Source organism: Coregonus clupeaformis, chromosome 26 (genome assembly GCF_020615455.1).
Source record: "Coregonus clupeaformis isolate EN_2021a chromosome 26, ASM2061545v1, whole genome shotgun sequence".
Taxonomy (NCBI): domain Eukaryota; kingdom Metazoa; phylum Chordata; class Actinopteri; order Salmoniformes; family Salmonidae; genus Coregonus; species Coregonus clupeaformis.
The window spans coordinates 46,593,298-46,606,825 of NC_059217.1; the positions used below are offsets into that span (position 1 = coordinate 46,593,298).

Below are 13,528 nucleotides of genomic sequence, written 5' to 3' on the forward strand. Positions count from 1 at the left end.
TCAGTAGCTTTCCATCTAAGTTGTCAATGCCAGAAGGTTTGTCATTATTGATCGATAGCAATCATTTTTCCACCTCTCCCACACTAACTTTACAAAATTAAAACTCGCAATGCTTTTCTTTCAGTATTTGTTTTTTTTATACACAAGTACAATGGCTCACTGTTCATTGTTGCCATTTCCTGCCTAAGTTTGCCCACTTTGCCAATTAAGTAATTATTAACATAATTGGCAACATCAAATGGCTTTGTGACGAATAAGCCATCTGATTCGATGAAAGAGTTGAATTTGTCTTTCTGCCCAGAATTTCATTTAAACTCCAAAGTTTTTTTTCCATCATTCTTTATATCATTGATCTTGGCTTCATAGTACAGTTTCTTCTTCTTTTTTGTTGAGTTTAGTCACATAATTTCTCAATTTGCAGTAAATCAGCCAGTCAGATGTGCAGCCAGACTTATTGGCCACTCTTTTTGCCCGGTTAGTCGAGGCAATTGAAGTAATATGTACATGTGGGTAGAGTTAAAATCAAATCAAATCAAATCAAATCAAATTTTATTGGTCACATGCGCCGAATACAACAGGTGCAGACATTACAGTGAAATGCTTACTTACAGCCCTTAACCAACCTTGCATTTATTTTAAACAAAAAAAGTAAGAATAAAACAACAACAAAAAAAGTGTTGAGAGAAAAAGAGCAGAAGTAAAATAAAGTGACAGTAGGGAGGCTATATATACAGTAAAATAAAGTGACAGTAGGGGAGGCTATATATACAGGGGGGTACCGTTGCAGAGTCAATGTGCGGGGGGCACCGGCTAGTTGAGGTAGTTGAGGTAATATGTACATGTGGGTAGAGTTAAAAGTGACTATGCATAAATACTTAACAGAGTAGCAGCAGCGTAAAAAGGATGGGGTGGGGGGCAGTGCAAATAGTCCGGGTAGCCATGATTAGCTGTTCAGGAGTCTTATGGCTTGGGGGTAGAAGCTGTTGAGAAGTCTTTTGGACCTAGACTTGGCACTCCGGTACCGCTTGCCGTGCGGTAGCAGAGAGAACAGTCTATGACTAGGGTGGCTGGAGTCTTTGACAATTTTGAGGGCCTTCCTCTGACACCGCCTGGTATAGAGGTCCTGAATGGCAGGGAGCTTTGCCCCAGTGATGTACTGGGCCGTACGCACTACCCTCTGTAGTGCCTTGCGGTCAGAGGCCAAGCAGTTGCCATACCAGGCGGTGATGCAACCAGTCAGGATGCTCTCGATGGTGCAGCTGTAGAATTTTTTGAGGATCTGAGGACCCATGCCAAATCTTTTTAGTCTCCTGAGGGGGAATAGGCTTTGTCGTGCCCTCTTCACGACTGTCTTGGTGTGTTTGGACCATGATAGTTTGTTGGTGATGTGGACACCAAGGAACTTGAAGCTCTCAACCTGTTCCACTACAGCCCCGTCGATGAGAATGGGGGCGTGCTCAGTCCTCTTTTTTTTCCTGTAGTCCACAATCATCTCCTTTGTCTTGGTCACGTTGAGGGAGAGGTTGTTGTCCTGGCACCACACGGCCAGATCTCTGACCTCCTCCCTATAGGCTGTCTCATCGTTGTCGGTGATCAGGCCTACCACTGTTGTGTCGTCGGCAAACTTAATGATGGTGTTGGAGTCGTGCCTGGCCATGCAGTCATGGGTGAACAGAGAGTACAGGAGGGGACTGAGCACGCACCCCTGTGGGGTGGGGTGGGGTGGGGGGGACAATGCAAATAGTCCAGGTAGCCATGATTAGCTGTTCAGGAGTCTTATGGCTTTGGGGTAGAAGCTGTTAAGAAGCCTTTTGGACCTAGACTTGGCGCTCCGGTACCGTTTGCCGTGCGGTAGCAGAGAGAACAGCCTATGACTAGGGTGGCTGGAGTCTTTGACAATTTTTAGGGCCTTCCTCTGACACCGCCTGGAATAGAGGTCCTGGATGGCAGGAAGCTTGGCCCCAGTGATGTACTGGGCCGTACGCACTACCCTCTGTAGTGCCTTGCGGTCGGAGGCCGAGCAGTTGCCATACCAGGCGGTGATGCAAGCAGTCAGGATGCTCTCGATGGTGCAGCTGTAGAACCTTTTGAGGATCTGAGGACCTATGCCAAATCTTTCCAGTCTCCTGAGGGGGAATAGGCTTTGTCGTGCCCTCTTCACGACTGTCTTGGTGTGTTTGGACCATGATAGTTTGTTGGTGATGTGGACACCAAGGAACTTTAAGCTCTCAACCTGTTCCACTACAGCCCCGTCGATGAGAATGGGGGCGTGATCAGTCCTCTTTTTTTTCCTGTAGTCCACAATCATCTCCTTTGTCTTGATCACGTTGAGGGAGAGGTTGTTGTCCTGGCACCACACTGCCAGGTCTCCGACCTCCTCCCTATAGGCTGTCTCATCATTGTCAGTGATCAGGCCTACCACTGTTGTGTCATCGGCAAACTTAATGATGTTGGAGTCATGGGTGGACAGGGAGTACAGGAGGGTACAGGAGGGGACCCCCCCCCCACCCCAACCCCCTCTTTTACGCTGCTGCTACTCTGTTTATTATTTATGCATAGTCACTTTAACTCTACCCACATGTACATATTACCTCAATTACCTCGACTAACCGGTGCCCCCGCACATTGACTCTGTACCGGTACCCCCTGTATATAGCCTCCCTACTGTTATTTTATTTTACTGCTGCTCTTTAATTTTTTATTATTTTTTAAATTTTCTTTCATTTTTTACTTATCAATTTTTTACTTAACACTTTTTATTTTCTTAAAAACTGCATTGTTGGTTAAGGGCTTGTAAGTGATGTCTACACCTGTTGTATTCGGCGCATGTGGCAAATAACATTTGATTTGATTTGAAATAGAATGAATAGAACGGGCGTCCCCATTCAAGACATTTATGGCATAATGGGTGGACTGGCAGCCATTGCGAGTGTACCCAGGGAGAGGCTATATGGACACGCCTGGTTCCCAAATTGATGACATTGGTCACATAGCGAGAGTTGAGTGGAGACGAGTCAGTCATCTTGATGAGCCCTTCCCAGCTAGCTAGTTTACGCTTGTTTCAAACTTGTCTGCTGAAGTTGGGACTTGGGAGAATGTTCAGAATCATTCAGTTTTTATCTGAGTAATTTGTATTTGTTTATTTTGAGTGAAAATTGTGCTTTAGCCTTACTTGCCTGATATTGGCTCCACTATCTAGCTACTACCCTCTCCTTAATGGCCTGATATTGGCTACAGGATATTGCCACTCCTATTTGCCATATCTTCAATTTAAGCCTAGTAGAAAGTGTGTGCCCTCAGGCCTGGAGGGAAGCAAAAGTTATTTCCCTACCTAAGAATAGTAAAGCCTCCTTAACTGGCTCAAATAGCCGACCAATCAGCCTGTTACCAACCCTTTGTAAACTTTTGGAAAATATTGTGTTTGACCAGATAAAATGCTATTTTACAGTAAACAAATTGACAACATACTTTCAGCACGCTTATAGGGAAGGACATTCAACAAGCACAGCACTTACACAAATGACTGATGATTGGCTGAGAGAAATTGATGATAAAAAGACTGTGGGGGTGTTTAGTTAGACTTCAGAGCGGCTTTTGACATTATCGATCATAGTCTGCTGCTGGAAAAACGTATGTGTTATGGCTTTACACCCCCTGCTATATTGTGGATAAAGAGTTACCTGTCTAACAGAACACAGAGGGTGTTCTTTAATGGAAGCCTCTCCAACAAAATCCAGGTAGAATCAGGAATTCCCCAGGGCAGCTGTCTAGGCCCCTTACTTTTTTCAATCTTTACTAACGACATGCCACTGGCTTTGAGTAAAGTCAGTGTGTCTATGTATGCAGATGACTCAACACTATACATGTCAGCTACCACAGTGACTGAAATGACAGCAACACTTAACAAAGAGCTGCAGTTAGTTTCAGAATGGGTGGCAAGGAATAAGTTAATTATTTCAAAAAACTAAAAGCATTGTATTTGGGTCAAATCATTCACTAAACCCTAAACCTCAACTAAATCTTGTAATGAATAATGTGGAAATTGAGCAAGTTGAGGAGACTAAATTGCTTGGAGTAACCCTGGATTGTAAACTGTCATGGTCAAAACATATTGATACAACAGTAGCTAGGATGGGGAGAAGTCTGTCCATAATAAAGTGCTGCTCTACCTTCTTAACAGCACTATCAACAAGGCAGGTCCTACAGGCCCTAGTTTTGTCGCACCTGGACTACTGTTCAGTCGTGTGGTCAGGTGCCACAAAGAGGAACTTAGGAAAATTGCAATTGGCTCAGAACAGGGCAGCACGGCTGGCCCTTGGATGTACACAGAGAACTAACATTAATAATATGCATGTCAATCTCTCATGGCTCAAAGTGGAGGAGAGATTGACTTCATCACTACTTGTATTTGTGAGAGGTATTAACATGTTGAATGCTCCGAGCTGTCTGTTTGAACTACTGGCACACAGCTCGGCCACCCATGCATACCCCACAAGACATGCCACCAGAGGTCTCTTCACAGTCCCCAAGTCCAGAACAGACTATGGGAGGAGCACAGTACTACATAGAGCCATGACTACATGGAACTCTATTCCACATCAAGTAACTCATGCCAGCAGTAAAATATTTAAAAACAGATAAAAATACACCTTATGGAACAGCGGGGACTGTGAAGCAACACAAACATAGACACATGCATACAAACACACGATAACATACACATAATACATAAATGTACACATGGATGTTGTGTTATAGATATATGGTAGTAGAGTAGAGGCCTGAAGGCACATACTTAATATGTTGTGAAATCTGTTATGAATGTATTGTAATGTTTTTAAAATGTATAACTGCCTTAATTTTGCTGGACCCCAGGAAGAGTAGCTGCTGCCTGGGAAGGCTTTCCACTAGATGTTGGAACATTGCTGTGGGTACTTGCTTCCTTTCAGCCACAAGAGCATTAGTGAGGTCGGGCACTGATGTTGGGCGATTAGGCCTGGCTCGCAGTCGGCGTTCCAATTCATCCCAAAGGTGTTTGATGTGGTTGAGGTCAGGACTCTGTGGAGGCCAGACAAGTTCTTCCACACCGATCTCGACAAACCATTTCTGTACGGACCTCGCTTTGTGGACGGGGGCATTGTCATGCTGAAATAAGAAAAGGGCCTTCCCCAAACGGTTGCGACAAAGTTGGAAGCACAGAATCGTCTAGAATGTCATTGTATGCTGTAGCGTTAATATTTCCCTTCACTGGAACTGTGGCCTAGCCCAAACCATGAAAAACAGTCCCAGACCATTATTCCTCCTCCACCAAACTTTACAATTGGCACTATGAGTTGGCGCAGGTAGCATTCTCCTGGCATCCGCCAAACCCAGATTCGTCCGTCGTACTGCCAGATGGTGAAGCGTGATTCCTCACTCCAGAGAATGCGTTTCCACTGCTCCAGAGTCCAATGGTGGCGAGCTTTACACCACTCCGGCCGACGCTTGGCATTGTGCATGGTGGTCTTTGGCTTGTGTGCGGCTGCTCTGCCATGGAAACCCATTTCATGAAGCTCCTGACGAACAGTTATTGTGCTGACATTACTTCCAGAGGCAGTTTGGAACTCGATAGTGAGAGTTGCAACCGAGGACAGACGATTTTTACGCACTACGCTCTTCAGTACTCTGCGGTCCCATTCTGTGAGCTTGTGTGGCCTACCACTTCGCGGCTGAGCCGTTGTTGCTCCTAGACGTTTCCACTTCACAATAACAGCACTTACAGTTGACCGGGGCAGCTCTAGCAGGGCAGACATTTGCTGTATTCATTGACAGCCTCTCTAGTCATGGTTTAAAAGTTTGGAAATCTCACAGTATCAACTTTGTTTTAGCTTTTCTTTTACAAAACAATAAGTAACACAGGTATTAATCAGGAGTCATTATTATGTTATAACATACTGTAGTTAGGGACATTATTCTGTTATTGTGGCTTATATGCACCCATATTACCAGGAACGTGAGTATAGAGAACACCACTTGAAACCCAGAGTTACTACTAACGTGACAACAAGACTTATATATTTAAAAAAATAATATTTAACCTTTATTTAACCAGGTAAGAAGCCAGTTGAGAACAAGTTCTCATTTACAACTGCGACCTGGCCAAGATAAAGCAAAGCAGTGCGATAAAAACAACAACACAGAGTTACATATGGAATAAACAAAATGTACAGTCAATAACACAATAGAAAATCTATATACAGTGTGTGCAAATGTAGTAAGTTATGGAGGTAAGGCAATAAATAGGCCATAGTGCAAAATAATTACAATTTAGTATTAACACTGGAGTGATAGATGTGCAGAAGATGATGTGCAAATAGAGATACTGGGGTGCAAATGAGCAAAATAAATAACAATGTAAATAACAATATGGGGATGAGGTAGTTGGGTGGGCTAATTACAGATGGGCTGTGTACAGGTGCAGTGATCGGTAAGCTGCTCTGACAACTGATGCTTAAAGTTAGTGAGGGAGATAAGAGTCTCCAGCTTCAGAGATTTTTGCAATTCGTTCCAGTCATTTACAGCAGAGAACTGGAAGGAATGGCGGCCAAAGGAGGTGTTGGCTTTGGGGATGACCAGTGAGATATACCCGCTGGAGCGCAGACTACGGGTGGGTGTTGCTATGGTGACCAATGAGCTAAGATAAGGCGAGGATTTGCCTAGAAGAGATTTATAGATGACATGGAGCCAGTGGGTTTGGCGACAAATATGTAGTGAGGGCCAGCCAACGAGAGCGTACAGGTCACAATGGTGGGTAGTATATGGGGCTTTGTTGACAAAACGGATGGCACTGTGATAGACTACATCCAATTTGCTGAGTAGAGTATTGGAAGCTATTTTGTAAATGACATCGCCAAAGTCAAGGATCGGTAGGATAGTCAGTTTTACGAGGGCATGTTTAGCAGCATGAGTGAAGGAGGCTTTGTTGCGAAATAGGAAGCCGATTCTAGATTTAACTTTGGATTGGAGATGCTTAATGTGAGTCTGGAAGGAGAGTTTACGGTCTAACCAGACACCTAGGTATTTGTAGTTGTCCACATATTCTAAGTCAGACCCGCCGAGAGTAGTGATTCTAGTCAGGCGGGCAGTGCAAGCAGCGTTCAGTTGAAGAGCATGCATTTAATTTTACTAGCGTTTAAGAGCAGTTGGAGGCCACGGAAGGAGTGTTGTATGGCATTGAAGCTCGTTTGGAGGTTTGTTAACACAGTGTCCAATGAAGAGCCAGATGTATACAAAATGGTGTCGTCTGCGTAGAGGTGGATCTGAGAGTCACCAGCAGCAAGAGCGACATCATTGATATACACAGAGAATAGAGTCGGCCCGAGAATTGAATCCTGTGGCACCCCCATAGAGACTGCCATAGGTCCAGACAACAGGCCCTCCGATTTGACACATTGAACTCTATCTGAGAAGTAGTTGGTGAACCAGGCGAGGCAGTCATTTGAGAAACCAAGGCTATTTAGTCTGCCAATAAAAATGCGGTGATTGACAGAGTCAAAATCCTTGGCCAGGTCGATAAAGACTGCGGCACAGTACTGTCTATTATCGATCGCGATTATAATATTGTTTAGGACCTTGAGCCTGGCTGAGGTGCACCCATGACCAGCTTGGAAACCAGATTGCATAGCGGAGAAGGTACGGTGGGATTCGAAATGGTTGGTGATCTGTTTGTTAACTTGGCTTTCAAATACTTTCGAAAGGCAGGGCAGGATGGATATAGGTCTGTAACAGTTTGGATCTAGAGTGTCACCCCCTTTGAAGAGGGGGATGACCGCGGCAGCTTTCCAATCTCTGGGGGGCGGAGTGTTGCAGCGGAGTGTGCAGAGCTGGTGGCCGGGGTAGTGGTAGCCAGGTGGAAAGCATGACCAGCCGTAGCAAAATGCTTATCGTAGATGGGTAGCTGGGAGGAGGTGCTCTTATTCTCCATGGACTTTACAGTGTCCCAAAACTTCTTGGAGTTAGTGCTACAGGATGCACATTTCTGTTTGAAAAAGCCATCCTTTGCTTTCCTAACTGATTGTGTATATTGGTTCCTGACTTCCCTGAAAAGTTGCATATCGCGAGGGCTGTTCGATGCTAATGCTGTACGCCACGGGACGTTTTTGTGCTGGTCAAGGGCAGTCAAGTCTGGGGTGAACCAGGGGCTATATCTGTTCTTAGTTCTGAATTTTTTGAAAGGGGCATGCTTATTTAAGATGGAGAGTAAAGCACTTTTGAAGAACATCCAGGCATACTCTACTGACGGAATGAGGTCAATATCCATCCAGGATACCCGGGCCAGGTCAATTAGAAAGGCCTGCTCACTGAAGTTTTTTAGGGAGCATTTGACAGTGATGAGGGGTGGTTGTTTGACCAGCGGACCCATTATGGACACAGGCAATGAGGCAGTGATCGCTGAGATCCTGGTTGAAGACAAAGAAGGTGTATTTAGAGGGTAAATTAGTCAGGATGTTATCTATGATGGTGCCCATGTTTACGGATTTAGGGTTTTACCTGGTAGGTTCCTTGATAATTTGTGTGAGATTGAGGGCATCTAGTTTAAATTGTAGGACGGCCGGGGTGTTAAGCAAATTATACTTATTTTCCACCATAATTTACAAATAAATTCATTAAAAATCCTACAATGTGATTTTCTGGATCTTTTTTTCTCAATTTGTCTGTCATAGTTGACGTGTACCTATGATGAAAATTACAGGCCTCTCTCATCTTTTTAAGTGGGAGAACTTGCACAATTGGTGGCTGACTAAAACATTTTTCCCCCACTGTATATACATAAAAAAAAAATATTTATCTTCATTACTTTCCAACCCCACTACCCCTTCCATAATTGGAGTAAACTAGTGAACAACAATGCTTAGGATTCTACTTACAGCTTATAAATACTATATACATTTTATGGACACAGTCAATTCTACAATAATTCCATTTTGTTTGTTTTTACTCCTGAACTTCCTCTGCCCTCAACCTCTCCGATCATTTTCATGATGTCCATCCGGTTTGCTTCTATATGCCATATATTTCTAACTGTGCTCTTTCACAAAAGCTCTCAACCTTTAACCTATATACTTATTATGGAGCAATTGTTGCTGTATTCGGTTCTACCTCTAGCGGTGCTCTAGGTTTGTAGTTTATTGCAGACCGTTGTGCTACTCTGCTGTTCTCTGTTCTACCTCTGCTGTTCTCTGTTCTACCTCTGCTGTTCTCTGTTCTACCTCTGCTGTTCTCTGTTCTACCTCTGCTGTTCTCTGTTCTACCTCTGCTGTTCTCTGTTCTACCTCTGCTGTTCTCTGTTCTACCTCTGCTGTTCTCTGTTCTACCTCTGCTGTTCTCTGTTCTACCTCTGCTGTTCACTGTTCTACCTCTGCTGTTCTCTGTTCTACCTCTGCTGTTCTCTGTTCTACCTCTGCTGTTCTCTGTTCTACCTCTGCTGTTCTCTGTTCTACCTCTGCTGTTCTCTGTTCTACCTCTGCTGTTCTCTGTTCTACCTCTGCTGTTCACTGTTCTACCTCTGCTGTTCTCTGTTCTACCTCTGCTGTTCTCTGTTCTACCTCTGCTGTTCTCTGTTCTACCTCTGCTGTTCTCTGTTCTACCTCTGCTGTTCTCTGTTCTACCTCTGCTGTTCTCTGTTCTACTGCTGCTGTTCTCTGTTCTACCTCTGCTGTTCACTGTTCTACCTCTGCTGTTCTCTGTTCTACCTCTGCTGTTCTCTGTTCTACCTCTGCTGTTCACTGTTCTAAAAATGGAATTGTATTGGTCGCATACACATGTTTAGCAGATGGTATTGTGGGTGTATTACGGGTGTAACGAAATGAGTCTACCTCTGCTGTTCACTGGAGGAGAGGAGGAGAGCATAGGAGAGTGGAGTAGAGCAGAGGGAGATGAGGAGAGAGGAGGGAGAGGAGGGGAGAGGAGGAGAGTGGAGGAGAGATGAGGAGAGAGGAGGAGAGCAGAGGGAGAGGAGAAGAGCAGAGGAGAGAAGGGGAGAGAGGAGGAGAGAGGAGGAGAGCAGAGGGAGAGGAGGAGAGCAGAGGAGAGCAGAGGAGAGAGGGGGAGAGCAGAGGAGAGAGGAGGAGAGCAGAGGGAGAGGAGGAGAGCAGAGGAGAGAGGGGGAGAGAGGAGGAGAGAGGAGGAGAGCAGAGGGGGAGAGCAGAGGAGAGCAGAGGGAGATGAGGAGAGCAGAGGGAGATGGGAGGGGGAAACAGAGTGCAGTGAAAGGAACGGGGCCACTGCCGCCCCTTTAAATCCCCGGTGCCAAGAGAGGCTCTGAAGCAAAATAATGACATCACTCTGCGTGAGAGTTAATGTGTGTTGATGGCATGAAGGCCTAGGGGTCACCGGCTGCAGATAAGTTGTCAGGGAGCTGAATGCTGGGCCGAGAAAGAGGAGGAGTTGTGTGGCTCAGTTGGTTAGTGTTTCACTAACCATGCTAGGGTCGTGGTATGATTTCTACAGGGACTAATTAAATGTCTTCACTCATTGTACTACTGGATCTCCCTCTCTGTCTCTCTGTCTCTGTCTCTCTCTCTCTCTCTCTCTCTCTCTCTCTCTCTCTCTCTCTCTCTCTCTCTCTCTCTCTCTCTCTCTCTCTCTCTCTCTCTCTCTCTCTCTCTCTCTCTCTCTCTCTCTCTCTCTCTCTCTCTCTCTCTCTCTCTCTCTCTCTCTCTCTCTCTCTCTCTCTCTCTCTCTCTCTCTCTCTCTCTCTCTCTCTCTCTCTCTCTCTCTCTCTCTCTCTCTCTCTCTCCCTCTCCCTCTCCCCCTCCCTCCCTCCCTCCCTCCCTCCCTCCAGACATTTCCAAGTGTCTTAAGTGATAATGCCCTCAAAGCCAGTGTTTGGAGGATATATTGGCACGGGTGTTGTTAGGCCTGAGACAAAGTAACAACGGGTTACCAACATATTCAAATAATGATTTACATATTTTGATTAAAATTGTTATTTGATTCATATATTCATACTATTTCATCCATCCATAAGATATAGTCCCGACACAATAATAGGGTTGCTACCCAAGCCGGCTGGTCATTCTTTCTATCGGTTCAGAGATGCGACCCAGTCGTTGAGTCTTTTTGTTCTGTATCTATGGACGTGACCCAGTCGTTCGTTCTAGATGTTCCATTGCCATACTGGCTGGCAACGTTCTTATCCCTTGCTTGCTAGCTAGCCAGCTACGTCTAACTTACAGTCACGTCAAAAAGTGCAGCAAGAATAACAGCAAAGTAGCCGCATTTGCATTTGTTTAAGCTGTTTTCTAGTGACATTTATTTGGATACATACATAAGAATGAGCTAATGAGGCGTGATTTCGCCTGGCGTAGAAAATGTGCTCACTCGTCAGGACACTGTTGTTCAGAGGAGCTAGCCAACAACACAGCTAACACAATCACTTCAAACTGAAGCTGGAAAGACTACAAACTAGCTGCACTTTGTTTTGTTTGACCTTTTTTCCATTTATATTTCTTTGTATATATCCATAAAAATTATGCCAGCTGATTCATAATTTCAACCGGCTGAGAAACGCTGCCTGTCTGTCTGTCTGTCTCGTCCCGACTCCCGACACGTTCATTACTATGAGAGATTGAATTTGAATATTGAAACAATGTTGCAAAGGTTTATACAAATCTTAGTCTAAAAGAAATGTGAGATAATGTCTAGATGCTTTTTATAGTGGAGATCAAGTATATAAATTGCCTGGCTGGGCTGATGAGACAGTGGATTGGGCAGTCGGAGGGAACAGAGTAAATAGGCATTTTAACGTCATAGATTTAGCCGGTGGTAACTTGTGGAATAGACACCGGCTGGAATGCGGTTTTAACCAATCAGCATTCAGGTTTAGACCCACACGTGTGTTATAGTGTAATATTGTAATAGTATAAATAAATGTATCTCTCTCTTTTCTCTCTCTCCTCCAGATGGTTTAATAATAAAATGTCTCTCTGTCTCTCCTCCAGATGGTTTAATAATAAACTGTCTCGCTCTCTCCTCCAGATGGTTTAATAATAAACTGTATCTCTGTCTCTCCTCCACATGGTTTAATAATAAACGGTCTATCTGTCTCTCCTCCAGATGGGTTAATAATAAACGGTCTCTCTGTCTCTCCTCCAGATGGTTTAATAATAAACTGTCTCTCTGTCTCTCCTCCAGATGCCAGTATGGTTTAATAATAAACTGTCTCTCTCGGTCTCTCTCTCCTCCAGATGCCAGTATGGTTTAATAATAAACTGTCTCTCTCTGTCTCTCACTCCTCCAGATGCCAGTATGGTTTAATAATAAACTGTCTCTCTCGGTCTCTCTCTCCTCCAGATGCCAGTATGGTTTAATAATAAACTGTCTCTCTCGGTCTCTCTCTCCTCCAGATGCCAGTATGGTTTAATAATAAACTGTCTCTCTCGGTCTCTCTCTCCTCCAGATGCCAGTATGGTTTAATAATAAACTGTCTCTCTCGGTCTCTCTCTCCTCCAGATGCCAGTATGTCCCCGGACGTCTCCAAGCAGAGCCAGTGGTGTAACATGGCCTACTGGGAGCACTGTAAACGCATGGGCCGCCTCTACCCGGTCTACCACACCTCCGTCTCTGTCTTCTACGATCTACCTCAGGGGACCGGCTTCTGTCTGGGCCAGCTCAGCCTCGACAGCGACCACCACCGTCACCCCTGTTCCACCGACCACCCCCGCTCCGGCAACGTCCAGCGCACACGCGCCAAGATCGGTTACGGTATCCTCCTCAGCAAGGAACCGGACGGCGTGTGGGCCTATAACCGGAGTCGACACCCCATCTTCGTGAATTCCCCCACCCTGGACGTTCCTGGGAGCAGGAGTGTGGTTGTGAGGAAGGTGATGTCAGGGTACTCTATCAGGGTGTTTGACTGGGAGAGATCCGGCACGTTGAGCACCCTGCAGCACACAGACCCTGTGGATCTACTAGAGGGTCCCTGTGATCCTAACAGTGTGAGGATCAGCTTCGCTAAGGGCTGGGGCCCCTGCTATTCCAGACAGTTTATTACATCATGCCCCTGCTGGCTGGAGATACTGCTCAACACCCACACATAACAGAGAGAGAGAGAGAGAGAGGGAGAGAGAGAGAGAGAGAGAGAGAGAGAGAGAGAGAGAGAGAGAGAGAGAGAGAGAGAGAGAGAGAGAGAGAGAGAGAGAGAGAGAGAGAGAGAGAGAAGAGAGAGAGAGAGAGAGAGAGAGAGAGAGAGAGAGAGAGAGAGAGAGAGAGAGAGAGAGAGAGAGAGAGAGAGAGAGAGAGAGAGAGAGAGAGAGAGAGAGAGAGAGAGAGAGAGAGAGAGAGAGAGAGAGAGAGAGAGAGAGAGAGAGAGAGAGAGAGAGAGAGAGAGAGAGAGAGAGAGAGAGAGAGAGAGAGAGAGAGAGAGAGAGAGAGAGAGAGAGAGAGAGAGAGAGAGAGAGAGAGAGAGAGAGAGAGAGAGAGAGAGAGAGAGAGAGAGAGAGAGACTATCCCACATTTCATCTACCTAGATTTAATATAAAGTTTTATA

General features: G+C 45.3%; 1 protein-coding gene across 2 annotated transcripts in view; it reads left to right on the forward strand.

Moving 5' to 3' along the window:
• smad6b (SMAD family member 6b) overlaps positions 1-13,129 on the forward strand; it is a 77,128-nt gene extending 63,999 nt beyond the window's left edge. For both annotated transcript variants that reach the window (XM_045207889.1, XM_045207890.1), the window contains one exon: positions 12,493-13,129. In XM_045207889.1, the coding sequence (XP_045063824.1) occupies positions 12,493-13,079 (587 nt within the window). In that variant the 3' untranslated portion in view covers positions 13,080-13,129. The remainder of the gene's footprint in view (positions 1-12,492) is intronic.
• Positions 13,130-13,528: the final 399 nt, after the last annotated feature.